This window comes from Tachyglossus aculeatus, assembly GCF_015852505.1.
Source record: "Tachyglossus aculeatus isolate mTacAcu1 chromosome 12 unlocalized genomic scaffold, mTacAcu1.pri SUPER_6_unloc_1, whole genome shotgun sequence".
Classification (NCBI taxonomy): domain Eukaryota; kingdom Metazoa; phylum Chordata; class Mammalia; order Monotremata; family Tachyglossidae; genus Tachyglossus; species Tachyglossus aculeatus.
The window spans coordinates 18,271,704-18,297,987 of NW_024044828.1; the positions used below are offsets into that span (position 1 = coordinate 18,271,704).

Below are 26,284 nucleotides of genomic sequence, written 5' to 3' on the forward strand. Positions count from 1 at the left end.
AACTGCATCCCTGGGGTTTGACCCCATTTCCCTGGCAACGGCCCCGGGGAAGGGATGGGGGTCTCCCTGTCTCTTCCTTGCCCCTCCCCCTCTCTCTCTCGGGTGCCAGGCTGGGGACGGACACACACACACACACACACACACACACACACACAAACACACACACACACACCCATCACCCCGTTGGGGCAGTGAGGGGGCCGCGCAAGTCCCGGAGAGGAGCCCCCCCAACGACCAGGGCACAGCCAGGGCATCACCCGGCCGCTCCCCCCCCGCCGCGGGAGGTGGGCACCAACTCAGGGGCGGGAGGACACGCGACATCCCAACGCTGGGCCGGTTTGGGGGGAGCGGGGGGGACGCCCCACCGGCGACCGGAGGGCCGGGGAACCCTGAGGGCATCACCCGCGGGAGCTGGGCACCCGCCCACAAACTCAGGTGGGCAGTTGGAGAAAAAAAATTCACGTCCAGACCTAGGGAGGAAGGCAGGCCCCAAAAGGCCAAGGCAACACACTCACACACATTCTGCCACCTGCAGAACCCGGCGATGGAGACATTTGGGGGGCGGGGAGGGGAAGGGATGGGGAGGGGGGCCCACACAGCACCCACCCCCCCCGGACCCCGTCGCTAAGAGACGGAGCCAGGGCTGCCGGGAACTGGGAGAACATCTTGGGGGGTGGGGGTGGAGGGGAAGGGGGAGGGGGGCTCGAGAGGGTTGACAGCCTGCTGGAGCCCGCGGGGGCTCAAGGGGATCGTCCGAGACGAGATTTGGGGTGGGGGGCGAACCCCACCTTCAGGCCTGCCCCCTGCCAAGCAGTGAAGCTTCCCCTTCATCCCCGGGGAGCGGGGGCCCGGGGTCCAGCCCACCCCCCAACTCCTCCTCCCGGCCCTGACGCCCCTTCCTCACCCCCACGGCCCCTCCAGGGTGGGGCTTGGGCCCCCCTCTCCGTCCCGTCCTGGCTCCTGCCCCCCGTCCCGCAGCTAGGCCAGGCCCCCTGCCCCCCTGCCCTCCCCACAGCCAGCCCAGCCCGGCCCCCCGGGCCCCCCGCCTCGCCCTCCAGCCCTGGCACTGGTCCTGGCACTGTGCGTGCCAAGGCTGAGTGCTGCTCTGGCCCGGAGACGGAGGGTAAGATGCTGAGACGGCAGGAAGAGGTGGATCGATGGTCCCGAGGGTCTCACGGCTGCCAGGATTCGCCTCTCCGCCCCTTCGCTCCCTCCCAGCTGGCCCTTCTGGGGGCTGGGGACTTGGGGGCGCCTGGGTCCTCCCTCCCGCAGTCAATCAATCAATCATATTTATTGAGCGCTTACTAAGTGCAGAGCACTGTACTAAGCGCTTGGGAAGTACAAATTGGCAACATATAGAGACAGTCCCTACCCAACATTGGGCTCACAGTCTAGTCCGGCCTAGTCTACCCTGCGTGAGTGAGCCTGGTTGGGGAGGGGAGGGGGGGCGGAGAGGGTCCCCAGGAGGGCCGCCCCCTCCCCTGCACCCCCTCGACCGGCAGGATTGAGCTTGTGAGCCCCACATGGGACAGAGACCGGTGCCAGTCTTCTATAATAACGACATTTATTAAGCGCTCACTATGTGCCAAGCGCTGTTCTAAGCGCTAGGGAGGTGACAAGGTCACCAGGTTGTCCCACCGGGGGCTCACAGTCTTAATCCCCATTTTGCAGATGAGGCCCAGAGAAGTGAAGTGACTTGCCCAAAGTCGCCCAGCTGACAGGTGGCAGAGCCGGGATTTGAACCCATGACCTCTGACTCCCAAACCCGTGTTCTTTCTATTAAGCCACGCTGCTTCTCTTGCTGCTTCTAGACTATGAGCCCATTGTTGGGTAGGGACCGTCTCTATATGTTGCCAACTTATAATAATAATAATAATAATAATAATGTTGGCATTTGTTAAGCGCTTACTATATGCAAAGCACTGTTCTAAGCCCTGGGGGGGGGGGATACAAAGTGATCAGCTTGTCCCACGTGGGGCTCACAGCCTTAATCCTCATGTTACAGATGAGGTAACTGAGGCTCAGAGAAATTAAGTGACTTGCCCAAGGTCACACAGCAGACATGTGGCAGAGCCGGGATTCGAACCCATGACTTCTGACTCCAAAGCCTGTGCTCTTTCCACTGAGCCACGCAACTTGTACTTCCCAAGCGCTTAGTCCAGTGCTCTGCACACAGTAAGCGCTCGATCAATACGATTGAATGAATGAATGAATGCCACCTCGATTTGCCTAGCGCTTAGTACAGTGCCTGGCAAATGCCATCATCATTAGTAGAGTTATTATTATTAGAGAAGCAGCGTGGCTCAGTGGAAAGCCTTGGGCTAGAAACAACGTCATCAGGTTGCCCTATGTGGGGCTCACAGTCTTCATCCCCATTTTACAGATGAGGGAACTGAGGCACAGAGATGAGAAGCAGTGTGGCTCAGTGGAAAGAGCCCGGGCTTTGGAGTCAGAGGCCATGGGTTCAAATCCTGGCTCCGCCAATTGTCAGCTGGGTGACTTTGGACAAGTCACTTCACTTCTCTGTGCCTCAATTCCCTCATCTGTAAAACGGGGATGAAGACTGTGAGCTCCCCGTTGGACAACCTGATCACCTTGTAACCTCCTCAGCGCTTAGAACAGTGCTTTGCACATAGTAAGCGCTTAATAAATGCCATCATTATTATTATCTTCTAGACCGTGAGCCCACTGTTGGGTAGGGACTGTCTCTATATGTTGCCAATTTGTACTTCCCAAGCGCTTAGTACAGTGCTCTGCACACAGTAAGCGCTCAATAAATACGATTGATGATGATTGATGATGATTGATCTGGGGGGGGGGGGAGAAACAGCCCCTGCTAGGTGGAAAGACCATGGTGCCCGAGTGGGCATGCGGGCATCTGGTCTCTGTGCCTGGGCATGTGCATCCCCCCCGCCTTACCTCCTTCCCCTCCCCACAGCACCTGTATATATGTATATATGTTTGTACGGATTTATTACTCTATTTATTTATTTATTTTACTTGTACATATTTATTCTACTTATTTTATTCCGTTAATCTGTTTGGTTTTGTTCTCTGTCTCCCCCTTCTAGACTGTGAGCCCACTGTTGGGTAGGGACCGTCTCCATATGTTGCCAACTTGGACTTCCCAAGCGCTTAGTCCAGTGCTCTGCACCCAGTAAGCGCTCAATAAATACAATTGATTGATTGATTCTAGACTGTGAGCCCACTGCTGGGTAGGGACCGTCTCTCAATGTTGCCAACTTGGACTTCCCAAGCGCTTAGTCCAGTGCTGTGCACACAGTAAGCGCTCAATAAATACGATTGATTGATTGATTCTAGACTGTGAGCCCACTGTTGGGTAGGGACCGTTTCTCTATGTTGCCAACTTGGACTTCCCAAGCGCTTAGTCCAGTGCTGTGCACCCAGTAAGTGCTCAATAAATACGATTGATGATTGATTGATTCTAGACTGTGAGCCCACTGTTGGGTAGGGACCGTCTCTCTATGTTGCCAACTTGGACTTCCCAAATGCTTAGTCCAGTGCTTTGCACACAGTAAACGCTCAATAAATACGATTGATTGATTGATTCTAGACTGTGAGCCCACTGCTGGGTAGGGACCGTCTCTCTATGTTGCCAACTTGGACTTCCCAAGCGCTTAGTCCAGAGCTCTGCACCCAGTAAGTGCTCAATAAATATGATTGATTGATTGATTGATTGATTGATTCTAGACTGTGAACCCACTGTTGGGTAGGGACTGTCTCTCTATGTTGCCAACTTGGACTTCCCAAGCGCTTAGTCCAGTGCTGTGCGCATAGTAAGCGCTCAATAAATATGATTGATAGGGTGCAGCTGTGGTCACCTCCTCTCCTCCCCACCTGTCCGGGCAGCGACATGTCCGAGGCGGAGCCCGGATGGGCGGATCGTCCCGCCATGGCCCTGGGGGCGTCGCGGGTGGAATTGCGGGTGTCCTGCCGCAGCCTCCTGGACCGCGACACGCTCAGCAAACCCCACCCCTGCGTGATGCTCAAAACGTTCTCCGAGGACCAGTGGATAGAGGTGAGTACACAACTGTTCCATTCATTTTCTTTTGTGAATCTGTTTGGTTTTGTTCTCTGTCTCCCCCTTCTAATCAATCAGTCAATCAATCGTATTTATTGAGCGCTTACTGTGTGCAGAGCACTGTACTAAGCGCTTGGGAAGTCCAAGCTGGCAACACTTAGAGACAGTCCCTACCCAACAGTGGGCTCACAGTCTAAAAGACTTCTAGACTGTGAGCCCGCTGTTGGGTCGGGACTGTCTCTAGATGTTGCCAACTTGGACTTCCCAAGCGCTTAGTACACTGCTCTGCACCCAGTAAGCGCTCAATAAAGTGCTTTGCACATAGTAAGCGCTTAATAAATGCCATTAAAAATAAATAAATAAATACGATTGATTGAGTGGGCGCAGCGGGAGCTGCCCAGCTCCAAAACCCCGGCCGGCCTGGGTGGAAGCGCGGGAGGATCACAACCGCTTCGGTCCTTCTAATCAATCAATCAATCAATCGTATTTATTGAGCGCTTACTGTGCGCAGAGCACTGGACTAAGCACTTGGGAATCAATCGATCGTATTTATTGAGCGCTTACTGTGTGCAGAGCACTGGACTAAGCGCTTGGGAAGTACAAGTTGGCAACATATAGAGACGGTCCCTACCCAACAGTGGGCTCACAGTCTAATAATAATAATAATAATTCATTCATTCATTCATTCATTCATTCATTCATTCATTCATTCAATCGTATTTATTGAGCGCTTACTGTGTGCAGAGCACTGGACTAAGCACTTGGGAAATGCAAGTTGGCAACATATAGAGACGGTCCCTACCCAACAGTGGGCTCACAGTCTAATAATAATAATAATAATTCATTCATTCATTCAATCGTATTTATTGAGCGCTTACTGTGTGCAGAGCACCGGACTAAGGACTTGGAAAGTCCAAGTTGGCAACATTATAGAAACGGTCCCTACCCAACAGCGGGCTCACAGTCTAGAAGGGGGAGACAGACAACAAAGCAAAACATATTAACAAAATAAAATAAATAGAATACAAAATAAAATAGAATACAAAATAAAATGAATAGAATACAAAATAAAATAAATAGAATACAAAATAAAATAAATAGAATATGATGACATTTATTAAGCACTTACTTTGTCCTTCTAATAATAATAACGATGATGATGGCATTTATTAAGCGCTCACTATGTGCCAAGCACTGTTCGAAGCGCTGGGGAGGTTACAAGGTGATCAGGTTGTCCCACGGGGGGCTCAGAGTCTTCATCCCCATTTGACAGATGAGGGAACTGAGGCCCAGAGAATAATAATAAGAATAATAATAATAATAATGGCATTTATTAAGCGCTTACTATGTGCATAGCACTGTTCTAAGCGCTGGGGAGGTTACAAGGTGATCAGGTTGTTCCACGGAGGGCTCACAGTTTTCATCCCCATTTGACAGATGAGGGAACTGAGGCTCAGAGAATAATAATAATAATAATAATAATAATAATAATAATAATAATAATAATAATGGTATTTATTAAGCGCTTACTATGTGCTAAGCACTGCTGTAAGCACTGGGGAGGTTACAAGGTGATCAGGTGGTTCCACGGGGGGCTCACAGTCTTCGTCCCCATTTTACAGATGAGGTCACTGAGGCCCAGAGAAGTGAAGTGACTTGCCCAAAGTCACACAGCTGATAATTGGCGGAGCCAAATTTGAACCCATGAGCTCTGACTCCAAAGCCCGGGATCTTTCCACCCAGCACTCAGAACAGTGCTTTGCACATAGTAAGCGCTTAACAAATGCCATTATTATGAGAAGCACGGGTAAGAGCACGGATTTTGGAGTCAGAAGTCATGGGTTCAAATTCCGGCTCCGCCTATTGTCAACTGTGTGACTTTGGGCAAGTCACTTCACTTCTTTGTGCCTCAGTTCCCTCGTCTGTAAAATGGGGATGAAGACTGTGAGCCCCCCGTGGGACCACCTGATCACCTCTTAACCTCCCCAGGGCTTAGGACAGTGCTTTGCACATAGTAAGCGCTTTATAAATGCCATCATCATTATTATTATTATCCCCCTCCTCCTCAGACTGTGAGTCGCACCTATCTGGAATTTCTTTCTTTCTATTAATATCCTTCTCCTCCTGTAGACTGGTAGTTGTTGCGTCTAGGGAATATGCCAGTTTATTGTTCTTTTGTGCTCTCCCAAGCGCTTAATACAGTGTTCCGCACACAAAGTCAGTAAATACGACTGAGTGAATAATAATGATGGCATTTATTAAGCGCTTGCTATGTGCAAAGCACTGTTCTAAGCGCTGGCACTGTTCTAAACGCTGACTCGGACCGCGCCCAACCTGATTAACTTGTAGCTACCCCAGCGTTTAGCACAGTGTTTGACCCTTTGTATATTACAGTTAGATCAGACCGAGTCCTCCCACATAATAACGATGATGGTATTTGTTAGGCGCTTACTATGTGCAAAGCACTGTTCTAAGCGCTGGCACTGTTCTAAGCGCTGACTCGGACCGCGCCCAACCTGATTAACTTGTAGCTACCCCAGCGCTTAGCACAGTGTTTGACCCTTTGTATATTACAGTTAGATCAGACCGAGTCCTTCTCCCACATAATAACGATGATGGTATTTGTTAGGCGCTTACTATGTGCCAAGCACTGCTGTAAGAGCTGGGGAAGAAACAACGTCATCAGGTTGTCCTACGTGGGGCTCGCAGTCTTCATCCCCATTTTACAGATGAAGGAACTGAGGCAGAGATGAGAAGCAACGTAGCTCAGTGGAAAGAGCTCGGGCTTTGGAGTCAGAGGTCATGGGTTCAAATCCCGGCTCCTCCACTTGTCAGCTGTGTGACTTTGGGCAAGTCACTTCACTTCTCTGGGCCTCAGTTCCCTCATCTGGAAAATGGGGATGAGGACCGTGAGCCCCCCGTGGGACAACCTGATCACCTTGTAACCTCTCCAGCGCTTAGAACAGTGCTTTGCACATAGTAGGCGCTTAATAAATGCCATCATTATTATTATAACATGGCAATAATCCGGAGAGGTGTGATAACACACACGCACACTGGTGCGTGTTTCATTTGGAGAGGTTGGATAATTCCGGGTTAACTCCAAGGGGGCTGTGTGATAGCAGGGACTGTTGTGTGGATCGCTTAGGGGGATTGTGTGTGCGGACTGTGCCTTAATTAGGCCGGTCTCTGGGGAGGGAGGGGGCAGTAACTGAGCTCCTGGGGGCAGGAGGGGGTAATAAATGAGTTTTTTGGGGGGAGGGAGGAGGTAATAACTGAGCTTTGGGGGTGGGAGGGAGGGGGTAATAAATGAGCTTTTGGGGTAGGATGGAGGGGGTAATACCTGAGTTTTTCTGGTGGGATGGAAGGGGTGAAAACTGAGATCTTGGAGGAGGAAGAGTGGGGGGAATAACTGAGCTCCCGGGGGAGGGACGGAGGGGGTAATAACTGAGCTTTTAGGATGGGAGAGGAGTAAAAACTGAGCTTAATAATAATAATAATGGCATTTATTAAGCACTTACTATGTGCAAAGCACTGTTCTAAGCCCTGGGGAGGATACAAGGTAATCAGGTAGTCCCACGGGGGGCTCATAGTCTTCATCCCCATTTGACAGATGAGGGAACTGAGGCCCAGAGAAGTGAAGTGACTTGCCCAAAGTCACACAGCTGACAATTTGCGTAGCCGGGGTTTGAACCCATGGCCTCTGACTCCAAAGCCCGGGCTCTTTCCACGGAGCCACGCTGCTTCTGGGGGAGGGAGAGGGGGGGTAATAACTGAGGTCTCGGGGTGGGAGGGAAGGAGGGGGTAATAACTGAGGTCTTGGGGTGGGAGGGAAGGAGGGGGTAATAACTGACCTCCTGGGGGAGGGAGGGAGGGGGTAATAACTGAGCTATTGGGGTGGGAGGGAGGGGGTCAAAATTGAGCTCGTGGGGGAGGGAGAGGGGGGTAATAACTGAGCTCTTAGGATGGGAGGAAGAAAGGGGGTAATAACTGAGATCCTGGAGGAGGAAGAGAGGGGGGAATAACTGAGCTCCCGGGAGGAGGGACGGAGGGGGTAATAACTGAGCTCTTAGGAGGGAGAGAGTGGGAAATAACTGAGTTCCTGGAGGAGGGAGAGTGGGGGTCGTAACAGCTCCTGGGGAAGGGAGGGTTTCAGGAGACCCTGTGACCCCTCCGGAGCCAGTTTGAGTCCCGGGGGCTCTCCTGGGGAGGGGGCGGGGGCGGGGGTCTCTGGTTGTCAATGGATGGGAGGGGGAACACAGGAACTGAGCTCTTAGGATGGACGAGATGGGGATAATAACTAAGTTCCTGGGGAAGGGAGGGAGTGGGTAATTGAGTTCTTAGGAGGGAGAGAGTGGGTAATAAGTGAGCTCCTGGGGAAGGGAGAGAGGGGGCAATAACAGCTCTTAGAATGGGAGAGAGAGGAAATAATTACTTTCCTGGGGTAGGTAGAAAAGGGGTAATAATTGAAATCCTGGAGGAGGAAGAAGGGGGAATAACTGAGCTCCTGGGGAAGGGACGGAGGAAGGGGGTAATAACTGAGCTCTTAGGATGGAAGTGAGGGGATAATTACTCTTTTGCGGGAGGAAGAAAAGGGGTAATTAATGAAATCCTGGAGAAGGAAGAGAGGGGGGGAATAACTGATCTCCTGGGGGCGGGGGGGAGGGAGGGGGGAATAACTGAGCTCTAAGGATGGAAGTGAGGGGATAATAACTAAGTTCCTGGGGGAGAGAGGAAAGGGGTAATAACTGAGCTCTTAGGAGGGAGAGAGTGGGAAATAACTGAGCTCCTGGGGGAGGGAGAGTGGGGGTCAAAACTGAGCTTCTGGGGAAGGGAGGGGTTCAGGAGACCCTGTGACCCCTCCGGGGCCAGTTTGAGTCCCGGGGGCTCTCCTGGGGAGGGGGCGGGGGCGGGGGGCTCTGGTTGTCCATGGAAGGGAGGGGGAACACAGGAATTGTGTTCTCTCCCTGCCCCTCTGCCCCGCGCCCCTGCCCCTAGAGAAGCAGCGGGGCTCAGTGGAGAGAGCCCGGGCTTGGGAGTCAGAGGTCGTGGGTTCTAATCCCGACTCCGGCGCTTGTCAGCGCTGTGACTTTGGGCAACTCGCTTCACTTCTCATGGGCTTTGGAGTCAGAGGTCATGGGTTCTAATCCCGGGTCCGCCACTTGTCAGCTGTGTGACTTTGGGCGAGTCACTTCACTTCTCTGGGCCTCAGTGACCTCATCTGGAAAATGGGGATGAAGACTGGGAGCCCCCCGGGGGACAACCTGATCACCTTGAAACCTCCCCAGCGCTTAGAACAGTGCTTTGCACATAGTAAGCGCTCAATAAGTGCCATCATCATTACCATTCTTATTATTCTCTGGGCCTCAGTGACCTCATCTGTAAAAGGGGGATGAAGACTGGGAGCCCCCGGGGGACAACCTGATCACCTTGAAACCTCCCCAGCGCTTAGAACAGTGCTTTGCACATACTAAGCGCTTAATAAATGCTATTATTATTATTATTATTATTCTCTGGGCCTCAGTGACCTCATCTGTAAAAGGGGGGTGAAAACTGGGAGCCCCACGGGGGACAACCTGATCACCTTGTCTCCCCCTCCAGCGCTTAGAACGTAGTAAGCGCTTAACTTCTAGACTGTGAGCCCACTGTTGGGTAGGGGCCGTCTCTATATGTTGCCAACTTGGACTTCCCAAGCGCTTAGTACAGTGCTCTGCACACAATAAGCGCTCAATCAATACGATTGATTGATTGATTGATTAACAAATGCTGTTATTATTATTATTACTATTATTTAGGCGGAGCGCACAGAGGTGCTGCGTAACTGCTCGAGCCCTGTGTTCTCCCGGGTGCTGGCCGTCGAGTATTTCTTCGAGGAGAAGCAGCCTCTACAGTTCCACGTGTTCGACGTGGAGGCCGGCTCCGACAGCCCCAGCAGCCGCACTTTCCTGGGCTCCGCCGAGTGCACTTTGGGCCAGGTCAGAGACCCCCTCCCCACCCCCTCCCCCCCATCGACTCTCCTGGAGGACCTGGGTTCGAATCCTGCCTCTGCCACTTGCCCGCTGTGCGACCCTGGTCGGATCGCTTCACTGAATAATAACGATGATGGCATTTATAAAGCGCTTACGATGTGCAAAGCACGGTTCTAAGCGCTGAGCACGGTTCCCCAATTCCACGAGAAGTGGAAAGAGCCCGGGCTTGGGAGTCAGAGGTTGTGGGTTCAAATCCCGGCTCCGCCAATTAATAATAATAATAATAATGATGGCATTTATTATTCATTCATTCAATCGTATTTATTGAGTGCTTACTGTGTGCAGAGCACTGTACTGAGCACTTGGGAAGTCCAAGTTGGCAATATCTAGAGACAGTCCCTACCCAACAGTGGGCTCACAGTCTAGAAGGTCCAAAGTCACACAGCTGACAACTGGCAGAGCTGGGATTTGAACCCATGACCTCTGACTCCAAAGCCAAGTCATTTCACTTCTCTGGGCCTCAGTTCCCTCATCTGTAAAATGCGGATAAAGACTGTGAGCCCCCGTGGGACAACCTCATCACCTTGTAACCTCCACAGTGCTTAGAACAGTGCTTTGCACACAGTAAGTGCTTAATAAGTGCCATTATTATTATTATTATTAATATTATTATTATTACTACTTGATATCCCTCCTGCTTAGACTGTGAGTTCCAGATGGGACCGGGACTGATTAACCGGTATTTATCTCAGAGTTTAGAACTGCACTTGAAACATAATTAGAGCTTAACAAATAATAATAATAACAATAATTAATGCTGAATCAGCCCAAGAACACCCAGACCCCCACCTCCTCAACCTCTCCATTTTCTTTCCCCCGCCCACCCCCTCACCATCTCAAGTTCCCCCCTCCCCATTTTCCGGGCATGACTAAGGGGTCTCTCCCTCTGACCCCTGACCCCTGACCCCCCCCACAGATCGTGTCTCAGACGAAAGTGACGAAGCCACTGCTGCTCAAGAATGGGAAGAACGCTGGCAAATCCACCATCACGGTATGGAAACCCCCTCCCCAGTCTCCACTCCCCCCTTCTAAACTGGGAGCCCGTGGTTGGGCGGGAATTGCCTCTATTTAGAGAAGCAGTGTGGCTCAGTGGAAAGAGCCCGGGCTTTGGAGTCCGAGGTCGTGGGTTCAAATCCCGGCCCCGCCACTTGTCAGCTGTGTGACTTTGAGCAAGTCACTTCACTTCTCTGGGCCTCAGGGACCTCATCTGTAAAATGTGGATGAAGACTGTGAGCCCCGCATGGGACAATCTGATCACCTTGTAACCTCCCCAGCGCATAGAACAGTGCTTTGCACATAGTAAGCACTTAATAAATGCTATCATTATTATTATTATTATTTGCTGCTGAATTGTACCTTCCAGTGCTCTGCCCACAGTAAGCGCTCAATAAATCCGATTGAATGAATGAATGAATGAGCTGGCCCTCTGCCTCTCCCCTAAATTGCAGCCCCCAGCCCCATCCCCCTGCCCCTCGGACCTATCAGGCCCAGGGAACCCCCAGAGGAAGCACCTTCCTCACCCTGGCATCAGCCGTAGAGAAGGAAGGAAGAGGAGGCCGAGGCGTTGGGGGGAAGGTCCCGGGGACTCGGGCTGGATGGGGGCCTGGGCGGGTCGGTGGGGTATTGGGGGGCTGGGGTTGGAGGAGGGGATCTCCCCAACTGGTTCCCATTCCGCTCACCTCCTCACTGTACCTCGTTCTCGCCCGTCCCACCGTCGACCCCCGGCCCGCGTCCTCCCCCTGGCCCGGAATGCCCTCCCTCCGCACATAATAATAATAATGATGGCATTTGTTAAGCGCTTACTATGTGCAAAGCACTGTTCTAAGCGCTGGGGGGATACAAGGTGATCAGGTTGTCCCGCGTGGGGCTCACAGTCTTAATCCCCATTTTACAGATGAGGGAACTGAGGCTCAGAGAAGTGAAGTGACTTGCCCAAGGTCACACAGCAGACATGTGGCGGAGCCGGGATTCGAACTCATGACCTCTGACTCCAAAGCCCGGGCTCTTTCCGCTGAACCACGCTGCATCCACCAAGCTAGCTCTCTTCCTCCCTTCAAAGCCCTACTGAGAGCTCACTTCCTCCAAGAGGCCTTCCCGGACTGAGCCCCCCTTTTAATTAATAATGGCATTTATTAAGCGCTTACTACGTGCAAAGCACTGTTCTAAGCACTGGGGAGATTACAAGGTGATCAGGTTGTCCCACAGAAGGCTCGCAGTCTTAATCCCCATTTTACAGAGGAGGCAACTGAGGCACAGAGAAGTTAAGTGACTTGCCCAGTCACACAGCTTTTCCTCCTCCTCCCCATACCCCCCCGTCCTACCTCCTTCCCCTCCCCACAGCACCTGTATATATGTTTGTCCAGATTTATTACTCTATTTATTTTACTTGTACATATTTACTATTCTATTTATTTTGTTAATGATGTGCATCTAGCTTGAATTCTATTTGTTCTGACGACGTGACACCCGTCCACATGTTGCGTTTTGTTGTCCGTCTCCCCCTTCTAGACTGTGAGCCCGTTGTTGGGTAGGGACCGTCTCTGTTGCCGACTTGTCCTTCCCAAGCGCTTAGTCCAGTGCTCTGCACACAGTAAGCACTCAATAAATCATCATCATCATCAATCGTATTTATTGAGCGCTTACTATGTGCAGAGCACTGTACTAAGCGCTTGGGAAGTACAAATTGGCAACATATAGAGACAGTCCCTACCCAGCAGTGGGCTCACAGTCTAAAAGGGGGAATCTGACAATAAATCTGACAATAAATCTGACTGAATGAATGACTCCCCCCAGATCGTGGCAGAGGAAGTGTCTGGCACCAATGACTACGTGCAGCTCACCTTCCGCGCCTACAAGCTGGACAACAAGGTCGGAACCCAGGCGTCCAGGCCCCATTCCCGCCCTCCCACTCCCAATCCCCTCCTGAGCCCTGGACGGAGCCCGCCGTAGGTGGTCCAGGGAGTCTTCCCCACCCAACGCGGCTCAGTCAATCAATCAATCAATCAATCGTATTTATTGAGCGCTTACTGTGTGCAGAGCACTGTACTAAGCGCCAGTCCCAATGGGATCTCCACCGGGTTCCCCTTCAGGCCCCTTCCTTGGCTTGGGCCAGGCCGGGCCGGGCTTGACGGCGTTGGGCAGGGCTGGGCATCACTGGCATCTCAGGGCAGGGCAGCACAGACCCCTCCGGGCCACCAACTTTCGGCTTCCTGCATCCCTAGGATCTGTTCAGCAAATCTGATCCCTTCATGGAAATCTACAAGACCAACGGGGGTCAGAGCGAGCAGCTGGTCTGGAGGACTGAGGTGGGAGAGGCGGCCGAGGCTGGGGGCATTGGGGGTTGCGGGGCTGGGAGTCGGGGGGAGTGGGATGAACGGAGCAGGCGCCATCTCAGGGGATCCACAGGCCCGGCGGAGGCTAGAGTCTACATTGTCAACTCACTGTGAATAGGGAATGTGTCTGTTCTGCATGGCTCAAAAGAGAAGCAGCATGGCTCAGTGGAAAGAGCACAGGCTTTAGAGTCAGTGGTCGCGGGTTCAAATCCCGGCTCCGCCAATTGTCAGCTGTGTGACCTCGGGCAAGTCACTTAACTTCTCTGGACCTCAGTTCCCTCATCTGTAAAATGGGAGTTGACTGTGAGCCCCCCGTGGGACAACCTGATCACCTTGTCACCCCCCAGCGCTTAGAACAGTGCTTTGTACATAGTAAGCGCTTAATAAATGCCATAAAAAAAAGAGCATGGTCTTGGGAGTCAGAGGTTCAAATCCCGGCTCCACCAATTGTCAGTTGTGTGACCTTGGGCGAGTCACTTCACTTCTCTGGGCCTCAGTTACCTCATCTGTAAAAGGGGGATGAAGACTGCGAGCCCCCCGTGGGACAACCCGATCACCTTGTATCCTTCCCAGCGCTTAGAACAGTGCTTTGCATATAGTAAGCGCTTAACAAATGCCATTATTATTATTATTCTCTGTGCCTCAGTTCCCTCATCTGTAAAATGGGGATGAAGACTGTGAGCCCCCCGTGGGACAACCTGACCACATTTATCCTCCCCAGTGCTTAGAACAGTGCTTGGCACAGAGTAAGTGCTTAACAAATGCCATCATTATTATTATTATTATTATTCTCTGCGCCTCAGTTACCTCATCTGTAAAATGGGGATTAAGATTGTGAGCCCACGTGGGACAACCTGATCACCTTGTTTCCCCCAGTGCTTAGAACAGTGCTTGGCACATAGTAAGCGCTTAATAAATACCATCATCATCATTATTATTATTATTACAGTTCTCTGTACCCAGTAAGCTCTTGATAAATACGACTGATTGGTTGAAAGAGTTCAGAATGGTGTAGTGGATAGAACCCAGTCTTGGGAGTCAGAAGGTTATGGGTTCTAATCCTGTCTCCACCACTTGTTTGCTGTGTGACCTTGGGCAAATCACTTTGCTTCTCTGGGCTTCAGTTCCCTCCTCTGCAAAATGGGGATTGAGACTGTGAGCCCCACGTGGGTCAGGGACTGTGTCCAACCCAATTTGTTTGTATCAACCCCAGCGTTTAGTACAGTGCCTGGCACATAGTAAGCACTTTAGCAAATATTATTATTATTATTATTATTATTATTATTATCCGCGCTGCCATCCCTTGCTGGCCTCATCCTCTTCTCCTTCATTTAATCATACTTATTGAGTGCTTACTGTGTTTAGAGCACTGTACTAAGCGCTTGGGAAGTCCAAGTCGGCAACATATAGAGACAGTCCCTACCCAATAATGGGCTCACGGTCTATAATACTACTAATAATAATGATGGCATTTATTAAGCACTTATGTGCAAAACACTGTTCTAAGCGCTGGGGAGGTTACAAGATGATCAGGTTGTCCCATGGGGGGCTCACAGTCTTCACCCCCATTTGACAGATGAGGGAACTGAGGCTCAGAGAATAATAGTAATAATAATAATCATGGTATTTGTTAAGCGCTTACTATGTGGAAAGCACTGTTCTAAGTGCTGGGGAGGTTACAAGGTGATCAGGTTGTCCCACTGGGGGTTCACAGTTTTAATCCACATTTTACAGACGAGGTAACTGAGGCACAGAGAAGTGAAGTGACTTGCCCAAAGTCACATGGCTGACAAGTGGCGGAGCCGGGATTTGAACCCATGACTCCTGACTCCAAAGCCTGAGCTCTTTCCACTGAGCCGCGTTCCGGTCCAGGTTCCGGTCCCATTCCCTGGTCCCCTCCAGGTGGTGAAGAACAACCTGAATCCGTGCTGGGAGCCCTTCCGCCTCTCCCTGCATTGCCTGTGCAGCTGCGATGTCAACCGGCCCCTCAAGGTGAGCCAAGGCCCCGGGGAGAGGGGCCACCCCAGACCCCCGACCCCAGACCCCTGTCTACACCCCTTGACCCTCCATCGTCCTCCACCTCTCGAATCCCGCAGTTCCTTGTCTACGACTATGACTCCAGCGGGAAGCACGACTTTATCGGCGAGTTCTCCAGCACATTCCAGGAGATGCAAGCGGGGACGGCGGGGCCCGGGCAGGAGGTGCCGGGACAGCCCCCAACTTCCAACCCCCTCCCCAATATCCCTTCCCCAAGGTCCCCTCCCCTGACCCCTCCAACGCAGGCCTGGGGCCTTGACCTCTGGCCGAGGCCTATGGCTCAGCTGCCCAGTGGGGCGGGCCGGGATTGTGGGGAGTGGGGGGTGTCCGGTGGGCTTGGGGATCTCCCCCCCCTCCATGTAGGGTGGGCGTGGGGAGCAGGTGGGATGGGGTCTGACCTCCCCCCTCCCCGGGGGGCTGCATCCAGCTGCAGTGGGATTGCATCAACCCCAAGTACCGGGACAAGAAGAAGAACTACAAGAATTCGGGGACGGTCGTGCTGACCCAGTGCAAGGTGAGACCCCCCGCCCCGACCCCACCTCAGGGCCCTGAGACCCCCTCAACCGGACCCCCGACCCCTCACTGGACCCGCCCCTTCCTTGACCCCTTTCCACCCTTCCGCAGGTGGAGAAAATTCATACCTTTCTGGATTACATCATGGGCGGGTGCCAGATCAGCTTCACGGTGAGGGGGAGAGGGGCAGGGGGCTCCCGGCGGGGGGTGGGAAACCCAGGGCGTGAGGGTGGTAGGGGGCTGCATAAGGGGGGTCTGGGCCAGCCTTTGGGGAGCCCCGGCGAGGAGAGTTTGTTGGCAAAATCTCAACCACGCAGGTGGATTTGTGGGCCCCCAGATCAATCGATCAATTTATTTACTGAGCGCTCACTACGAGCAGAGCGCTTGGGAGAGTACAAGACCTTAGACTGTCTACACTGCAAACTCATCCCGAGACTGTAAACTCGTTACGGGCAGGGAACGTGTCGGCTAATTCCATTCTATCGTCCTCTCCCAAGCCCTCAGTATAGAGAAGAAGCAGTACGGAGGAGCAGCGTGGCTCAGTGGAAAGAGCCCGGGCTTTGGAGACAGGGGTCGTGGGTTCGAATTCCGACTCCACCAACTGTCAGCTGTGTGACTTTGGGCAAGTCACTTCACTTCTCTGGGCCTCAGTTACCTCGTCTGTAAAATGGGGATGAAAACTGTGAGCCCCCAGTGGGACAACCTGATCACCTTGTCCCCAGCGCTTAGAACAGTGCTTTGCACACAGTTAGTGCTTAACAAATACCATTATTATTACTATTATTATTATAGGGCTATGCCCATAGTAAGCACTCAAAAAATACCACTGATTGACTGATTACAAAACAACAGGATTAGTGGACTGTTCCCTGCCCTTAACAGTCCAGAGCAGAAGATAATAATGCTAATAATAATGGTGGTATTTGTTAAGTGCTTACTATGTGCCAAGCACTGATCTAAGTGCTGGAATAGATACAAGGTCATCAGGTTGTCCCACATGGGGCTCACAGTTTTAATCCCCATTTTACAGATGAGGTCACTGAGGCACAGAGAAGTGAAGTGACTCGTCCAAAGTCACACAGCAGACAAGTGGCAGAGGCGGGATTAGAACCCACGACCTCTGACTCCCCAACCTGGGCTCTTTCCACTGAGCTGTATTGCTCCCTTGGTCCTTCCCCCCTCATCATCAATCGTATTTATTGAGCGCTTACTGTGTGCAGAGCACTGGACTAAGCCCTTGGGAAGTACAAGTTGGCAGCATATAGAGACAGTCCCTACCCAACAGTGAGCTCACAGTCTAAAAGAATGGGCTCACAGTCCAACCCCACAGCACTTACGTCCATATCTGTCATTTATTTCTTTGTATCGACGTCCGTCTCGCCCCCCACTAGACTGTAAACTCATTGTGGGCAGGGAATGTGTCTGCTTATTGTTGCATTGTCCTCTCCCGAGCGCTTGGTAAAGTGCTCTGCACAGAGTAAGCACTCAGTAAATACGATTGAAAGAGTGAATATGAATGAATAATGTGTGGGTCTCCAACTGGAGGCGGGGAGGGGGTTCCCGGTGACCCCTCACTCTGCTGCCCAGATCATCTTTGTGCAGAAATGCTCTGGGCCTGTTACTTCCCTCCCCAAAAATCTCCAGTGGCTACCTGTCAACCTACGCATCCAGGAAACACTCCTCACTCTGGGCTTCAAGGCTGTCCATCCATCCCCTCGCCCCCTCCTACCTCACCTCCCTTCTGTCCTTCTCCATCGCGGCCCGCACCCTCCGCTCCTCTGCCGCCGCTCACCTCCTCACCGGGCCTCATTCTCGCCCGTCCCGCCGTCGACCCCCGGCCCACATCCTTCCCCTGGCCCGGAATGCCCTCCCTCCGCACATCTGCCAAGCTTGCTCTCTTCCTCCCTTCCAAGCCCTCCTGAGAGCTCACCTCCTCCAAGAGGCCTTCCCACACTGAGCCCCCTTTTTCCTCTCCTTCGCCCTACCTCCTTCCCCTCCCTGTCTCTATATGTTGCCAATTTGTACTTCCCAAGCGCTTAGTACAGTGCTCTGCACATAGTAAGTGCTCAATAAATACGATTGATGATTGATGATAATAGACGTTTGTACAGATTTATTACTCTATTTTGCTTGTACAGATTTACTATTCTATTTATTTTGTTAACAATGAGCATATTTATTTTATTTTGTTAGTATGTCTGGTTTTGTTCTCTGTCTCCCCCTTTTAGACTGTGAGCCCACTGTTGGGTAGGGACTGTCTCTATATGTTGCCAATTTGTACTTCCCAAGCGCTTAGTACAGTGCTCTGCACATAGTAAGTGCTCAATAAATACGATTGATGATTGATGATGATAGACGTTTGTACAGATTTATTACTCTATTTTGCTTGTACAGATTTACTATTCTATTTATTTTGTTAACAATGAGCATATTTATTTTATTTTGTTAGTATGTCTGGTTTTGTTCTCTGTCTCCCCCTTTTAGACTGTGAGCCCACTGTTGGGTAGGGACTGTCTCTATATGTTGCCAATTTGTACTTCCCAAGCGCTTAGTACAGTGCTCTGCACATAGTAAGCGCTCAATAAATACGATTGATGATTGATGATGATAGACGTTTGTACAGATTTATTACTCTATTTTGCTTGTACAGATTTACTATTCTATTTATTTTGTTAACGATGAGCATATTTATTTTATTTTGTTAGTATGTCTGGTTTTGTTCTCTGTCTCCCCCTTTTAGACTGTGAGCCCACTGTTGGGTAGGGACTGTCTCTATATGTTGCCAATTTGTACTTCCCAAGCGCTTAGTACAGTGCTCTGCACATAGTAAGCGCTCAATAAATACGATTGATGATTGATGATGATAGACGTTTGTATGGATTTATTACTCTATTTTGCTTGTACAGATTTACTATTCTATTTATTTTGTTAACGATGAGCATATTTATTTTATTTTGTCAGTACGTTTGGTTTTGTTCTCTGTCTCCCCCTTTTAGACTGTGAGCCCACTGTTGGGTAGGGACTGTCTCTAGATGTTGCCAATTTGTACTTCCCAAGCGCTTAGTACAGTGCTCTGCACATAGTAAGCGCTCAATAAATACGATTGATGATTGATGATGATAGACGTTTGTACAGATTTATTACTCTATTTTGCTTGTACAGATTTACTATTCTATTTATTTTGTTAACGATGAGCATATTTATTTTATTTTGTTAGTATGTCTGGTTTTGTTCTCTGTCTCCCCCTTTTAGACTGTGAGCCCACTGTTGGGTAGGGACTGTCTCTATATGTTGCCAATTTGTACTTCCCAAGCGCTTAGTACAGTGCTCTGCACATAGTAAGCGCTCAATAAATACGATTGATGATTGATGATGATAGACGTTTGTACGGATTTATTACTCTATTTTGCTTGTACAGATTTACTATTCTATTTATTTTGTTAACGATGAGCATATTTATTTTATTTTGTTAGTATGTCTGGTTTTGTTCTCTGTCTCCCCCTTTTAGACTGTGAGCCCACTGTTGGGTAGGGACTGTCTCTAGATGTTGCCAATTTGTACTTCCCAAGCGCTTAGTACAGTGCTCTGCACATAGTAAGAGCTCAATAAATACGATTGATGATGATGATTCTATTTGTTCTGACGACCTTGACCCCTGTCTCCACGTTTTGTTTTGTTGTCCGTCTCCCCCTTCTAGACTGTGAGCCCGTTGTTGGGTAGGGACCGTCTCTATCTGTTGCCGACTTGTACTTCCGAAGCGCTTAGTACAGTGCTCTGAGCACAGTAAGCGCTCAGTAAAGACGATTGAATGAATGAATGACCCCCTCCGCCCCTCGCCAGGTGGCCATCGACTTCACAGCATCCAACGGAGACCCGAGAAGTAGCCAGTCCTTACACTGCCTCAGCCCAAAGCAGCCGAACCATTACCTGCAAGCTCTGAGAGCCGTGGGGGGCGTGTGCCAGGACTACGACAGGTAAGGGGGGACTTGTCAGGGAGGGGAGACGGCGACCCCCACCCCAAAGATCCCCCCACACCCACTCTGCCCTCCCATCCCGTCAGAACTCCGCCAACTGTCAGCTGTGCGACTGTGGGCATGTCAATTAACTTCTCTGGGCCTCAGTTCCCTCATCTGTAAAATGGGGATGAAAACCGTGAGCCCCCCGTGGCACCACCTGATCACCTTGTAACCTCCCCGGCGCTTAGAACAGTTCTCGGCACATAGTAAGCTGTCTCTATATGTTGCCAATTTGTACTTCCCAAGCGCTTAGTACAGTGCTCTGCACATAGTAAGCGCTCAATAAATACGATTGATGATGATGATAGTAAGCGCTTAACGAATACCCTCATTGTTATTATCAGAAGCAGCGTGGCTTAGCGGAAAGAGGCCGGGCTTGGGAGTCAGAGGTCGTGAGTTCTTATCTTGTTGGCTGTGTGACTTTGGGCAAGTCACTTTGCTTCCCTGGGCCTCAGTCACCTCATCTGTCAAATAGGGATGAAGACTGTGAGCCCCACGGGGGACAACCTGATCACCTTGTATAATGATGATGGCATTTATTAAGTGCTTACTATGTGCAAAGCACTGGTCTAAGCACTGGGGAGGTTACAAGATGATCAGATTGTCCCACAGTGGGGCTCACAGTCTTCATCCCCATTTTACAGATGAGGGAACTGAGGCCCAGAGAAGCGAAGTGACTTGCCCAAAGTCACCCAGCTGACAATTGATGGACCCGGGATTTGAACCCATGTCCTCTGACTCCCAAGCCCAGCCTCTTTCCACTGAGCCACGCTGCTTCTCTTGTATGTAGCCCAGTGCCTGGAACAGTGCTTGGCACATAGTAAGCGCTTAAGAAATGCCGTCAGGGCTTGGGAGCCAGAGGTCATGGGTTCTAATCCCAGCTTCGCCACTCATCTGCTGGGTGACCTGGGGCAAGCCACTTCACTTCTCTGGGCCTCAGTTGCCTCGGCTGTAAAATGGGGATGAAGACTGTGAGCCCCCCGTGGGACAACCTGATCACCTTGTAGCCGCCCTCCAGCGCTTAGAACAGTCGGCACATAGTAAGCGCTTAACAAATGCCATTATTTTATTTTATTTTAATTATTATCCTGGGGACACCCACCCAATCCACCCGCCCACTCGGCCCGTCTCCTCTCCCAGTGACAAGAGATTCCCGGCGTTCGGCTTTGGGGCTCGGATCCCGCCCAACTTTGAGGTGAGCCTGGGGAGGGGAGCCGCGGAAGCCGGGGTGCGGGCGGAGGTGGGCAGGATGTGGGGAACCGCCGTCCCCCTCCCCGGACTCTCCCCAGGTGTCCCACGACTTCGCCATCAACTTCGACCCGGACAACGCTGAGTGTGAAGGTGAGAACCGCGACCTTCCCCTCCCGATCCCTCGGGACCCCCAGCCCCGGACGGATTCCGGCCCTTGACATCTAATAATGATAATAATAATGATGGCATTTATTAAGCGCTTACTATGTGCAAAGCACTGTTCTAAACATCTGGCCAGACTAACCAGGGACCAGCCGAAAGGACTTCCCCCTTTTAGACTGTGAGCCCACTGTTGGGTAGGGACTGACTCTATATGTTGCCAACTTGGACTTCCCAAGCGCTTAGTACAGTGCTCTGCACAAAGTAAGCGCTCAATAAATACGATTGATGATGATGATGAAGGAGCAGAGACGCTTCTTCCCCACCCACCCCGGAAGGGCCCTTTCCCTGGGAGCTTTCTCGGGGGGCTAGAGAGTTGGGGGTGGGAAGTTATTATTAATAAAAATAATAATAATAATCGTATTTGTTAAGCGCTTACTATGTGCCAACCACTGTTCTAGGAGCTGGGGTAGATACAAGGTCGTCAGGTTGTCCCACGTGGGACAGTCTTGGGACAGAGACTGTGTTTGCTTGTATCCACCCCAGCGCTTAGTACAGTGGTTGGCACATAGTAACAAATTGAGAAGCAGCGTGGCTCAGTGGACTCCAAGAGTCCAGGCTTGGGAGTCAGAGGTCGTGGGTTCAAGTCCCGGCTCCGCCGCTTGTCAGCTGTGTGACTTTGGGCAAGTCACTTGACTTCTCTGCACCTCAGTTGCCTCAACTGTAAAATGGGGATTAAGACTGTGAGCCCCACGGGGGACAACTGATCACCTTGTATCCCCCCCAGTGCTTAGAACAGTGCTCGGCACATAGTAGAAGCAGCGTGGCTCAGTGGAAAGAACCCGGGCTTTGGAGTCAGAGGTCATGGGTTCGAATCCCGGCTCCGCCACATGTCTGCTGTGTGACCTTGGGCCAGTCACTTAACTTCTCTGAGCCTCAGTTACCTCATCTGTAAAATGGGGATGAAGACTGTGAGCCCCACGTGGGACAATTTGATCACCTTGTATCCCCCCCAGCGCTTAGAACAGTGCTCTGCACATAGTAAGCGCTTAACAAATACCATCATTAGAATTATGAATCCCCATTTTCCAGAGGAGGTCACTGAGGCTCAGAGAAGTTAAATGACTTGCCCAAGGTCACACAACAGACAAGTGGCAGAGCCGGGATTCGAATCCACGGCCTCCGACTCCCAGTCCCGGGGCCTTGCTACTGAGCCACGCTACTTCTCCCCTCGGACTCCCCCCTCCTTCCAGACCTAAAAGGAGATTCCTCTCTCTCTGTCTCTCCCCCGGGCCGCCCGGCCGACAGAGATCTCTGGGGTCATCGCCTCGTACCGCCGCTGTCTGCCCCAGATCCAGCTCTACGGGCCCACCAACGTGGCCCCCATCATCAACCGCGTGGCCGAGCCAGCCCAGAGGGAGCAGGGCAGCGGACAGGCCACGGTGCGAGGGCGGGCCGGACTAGGCCGGGGCCGAGGGGACGGGGCGGGCAGGGCCGCTGAGCGCGCGTGGGTGGGTGTCCGTCCTTCCCCCGTGTCCCCCGCAGAAATACTCGGTGCTGCTGGTCCTGACGGACGGCGTGGTGACAGACATGGCCGAGACCCGGGCGGCCATCGTGCGGGCCTCGCGCCTGCCCATGTCCATCATCATCGTGGGCGTGGGGAACGCCGACTTCTCCGACATGCGCCTGCTGGACGGCGACGACGGACTCCTGCGCTGCCCCCCGCGGCATCCCCGCCGCCCGCGACATCGTCCAGTTCGTGCCCTTCAGAGACTTCAAGGACGTCAGTGCGACCCCTCGGGCCCTCCACCCTGACCCCCGGGATCTCGCCCACCCCCCCAGAGACTCCTGACACCCGCCCCCTCCCGCGACTCCCAACCCTAAGGATAATAATGGTACTTGTTAAGCGCTTTCGATGTGCCAAGCACTGTTCTAAGCGTTGGAGTAGATACTAGGTCGTAATAATGACAATAATAATAATATTAAGAATGGTATTTGTAAAGCGCTTACTATGTGCCAGGCACTGCACTAAGTGCGGGGGTGGATAAAAGCAAATCAGGTTGGACACAGTCCCTATCCCGCATGGGGCTTCCAGACTCAATCCCTATAATAACAGCGTGGCTCAGTGGAAAGAGCACGGGCTTTGGAGTCAGAAGTCATGGGTTCGAATCCTGACTCCACCACATGTCTGCTGTGTGACCTTGGGCAAGTCACTTCACTTCTCTGAGCCTCAGTTACCTCATCTGTAAAATGGGGATGAAGGCCGTGAGCCCCACGTGGGACAACTTGATCACCGTGTATCCTCCCCAGTGCTTAGTGCTTGTGCTTAACAAATGCCATCATTATTATTATTATTAATTATTATTATAGTATTTGTTAGGCGCTTAATACGTGCCAAGCATTCATTCATTCATTCAATCGTATTTATTGAGCGCTTACTGTGTGCAGAGCACTGTACTAAGCGCTTGGGAAGTCCAAGTTGGCAACGTATAGAGATGGTCCCTACCCAACAGCGGGCTCACAGTCAAGAAGGGGCGGGGGAGTGGGGGCACTGTTCTAAGCGCTGGGGTAGGGACAAGGTAATCAGGTTGTCCCACGTGGGGCTCCCAGTCTTCATCCCCATTTTACTGACGAGGGAACTGAGGCCCAGAGAAGTGAAGCGACTTGCCCCAGGTCACACAGCAGACAAGTGGGCAGTCTTCCAACCCCGGGATTCCCGACCCCCCCGGGATTCCCAATGCGCCCAGACTCCCGACCTGGGACACCTTCCACCCACCCGCCCCCGCGCGTCCTCTGGGACCCCACTGTTCAGAATGACACCAGTCCCCTGCCTCAGAACCCAAGATTCCCCAGACGCCTAAACTCCTTTGGGCCTCGTCTCTACTCCAGGCACCCCCGTCCGCCCTGGCCAAGTGTGTCTTGGCCGAAGTGCCCAAGCAGGTAGTGGAGTACTATGCCAGCCAGGGCATCAGTCCAGGGACCCCGCCGACCAACACCCCCACGGCCAGCCCCAGCCCGTGACCCCCACGCTCCAGTGACACCCCACCCGCAGTAAGTCCAAACCAGCCGGGCCCCTGGGATTTTGTGAGTGTGTCTCGGGGGGGTGGGAGGGGAATGGACAGACGACCTGCAGGGGTGGGGAGTGTCTGGGGAGGGGAGGATGGAGGTCAAGGGGCAGGATTAGACTGAAACTGCCCATCTATTGGCAGTGAGGGGCTGGGGCAGGCCAGAGAGGTGGGGTCTGAAATCGGCCCCCTCCTTCAGGTGCCTGTCCAGCCCCCCGTGACCACAGTGACCGATATCTCTGCCTCTGAAACCAGCCCTGCCCCAGGGAGCCCCAGAGGGGGCCGCTGACCCTCGCCCATGCCCCTCCGACGTCCAAGCCTCCCGATTCCCACAGTTCCCAGTCGGTCAATAAAGCGACCTGGACCCTGTTGCCCCGTCTCCATCCTCTGTGCGCCCATCCCCAGCCCTGCCAGCTGGGGTGAGGCACAGGCGCCTGGCTCCCAGCCCCAGCTCCAAATCTCTCCCTGCCCCACGAGGCCTCCGCCACCCTGAGGGTTAAAGGGAGGGAGTGAGGGGTTAATGAGGAGCTGTCAGAGGGGTGGGTTGATTCCCCTCATCGATCCGTCCCTGGGGAGGCCCAGCTGGGACCCTTCCCGTCCCCCCAACCCACTCCTTCCCCACCAAACCCAGCTGGCTGAGCTGGAGGAGGAAGGGAAGGGGAAATTGGGTGCCAGATTTCCCTATATGGAATTTTGCCCGGAGTCCCAGGGGGTTGTGTGGCCGTGTGGGCGTGAATGTGTGTGGTACGCGTGAGTTCTTCATGTCTAAGGTTCTTAATAGATCTGAAAATCCTAGGCTGCACATATGTGTCTTGTGTGCTTGGAGAGAGTTGTGTGTGGGCGCCTATGAGTCCGGATGGGCGTGTGCCTGGGGTTTGGGGGGCAGTTTTAAGATAACTGCTAAGCGCTTAGCACGTACCAGGCCCGGTAGATACAGTTGAGTTAGGTTGGACACGATCCATGTCCCACACGGGGCTCACAGTCCTAATCCCCATTTTCCGGATGAGGGAGGCACCAAAAAGTGAAGTGGCTTGCCCAAGGTCACCCAGCAGACAAGTGGCAGGGCAGGGTTTAGAACCCAGGCCCTTGATCTATCCACTAGGCATCTCCTCATATAGTAATAATTATGGTATCTTTTAAGCGCTTACTGGGTTCCGGGCACTGTGCTAAGCGCTGGAGTGGATACAAGCAAATGATGATGATGATGATGGTATTTGTTAAGCGCTTACTATGTGCAAAGCACTGTTCTAAGCGCTGGGGGGGATATGAGGTAATCAGGTTGAACCACGAGGGGCTCACAGTTTCCACCCCCATTTTCTGGATGAGGTGACTGAAGCACAGAGAAGTAAAGTGACTTGCCCGGGGTCACACAGCTGACATGCGGCAGGGCCAGGATTCGAACCCATGACCTCCTGACTCTCAGGCTTGTGTTCCATCCACTACTGAGAAGCAGTGTGGCTCAGTGGAAAGAGCCTGGGCTTTGGAGTCGGAGGTCAGGAGTTCAAACCCCCGGCTCCGCCGCTTGTCAGCTGTGTGACTTTGGGCAAGTCACTTCACTTCTCTGGGCCTCAGTACCTCATCTGTAAAATGGGGATGAAGACTGTGAGCCCCCCATGGGACAACCTGTTGGCCTTGTAACCTCCCCAGAGCTTAGAACAGTGCTTTGCACATAGTAAGTGCTTAATAAATGCCATTATTATTACTGGGTGGGGGGGGTGAGGAGTTGTGGGCAGTGGGTAAGGAAAGAGCAGTGTGCCAAGGAGAGGAGGGAGGGTGGTGGGAAAGGGTGGCAGGGGGGTGAGGTGGGCATTAAGCAGAGAGGAAAGATGATCCGTAAACTGGTGGGCGGGAGACCCTAGGGGGAGAGTCGGGGAGGCGGGAGAGGGGTGTTGGGAGGAGG

The 26,284-nt window shown here is 52.3% G+C and overlaps 1 protein-coding gene across 1 annotated transcript; it reads left to right on the plus strand.

Moving 5' to 3' along the window:
* Positions 1-3,807: 3,807 nt before the first annotated feature.
* Positions 3,808-24,755, plus strand: CPNE6 (copine 6). Its single transcript, XM_038741156.1, is given in 17 exon segments — positions 3,808-4,039; positions 9,838-10,017; positions 10,988-11,062; positions 12,865-12,939; positions 13,293-13,376; positions 15,306-15,395; positions 15,500-15,604; positions 15,868-15,954; positions 16,065-16,124; positions 19,794-19,927; positions 21,110-21,164; positions 21,259-21,310; positions 22,628-22,761; positions 22,865-23,038; positions 23,040-23,102; positions 24,209-24,370; positions 24,584-24,755. Coding segments are annotated over 16 exon segments (1,725 nt in total). The 5' UTR covers positions 3,808-3,814; the 3' UTR covers positions 24,341-24,370; positions 24,584-24,755.
* The last annotated feature ends 1,529 nt before the right edge of the window (positions 24,756-26,284 follow it).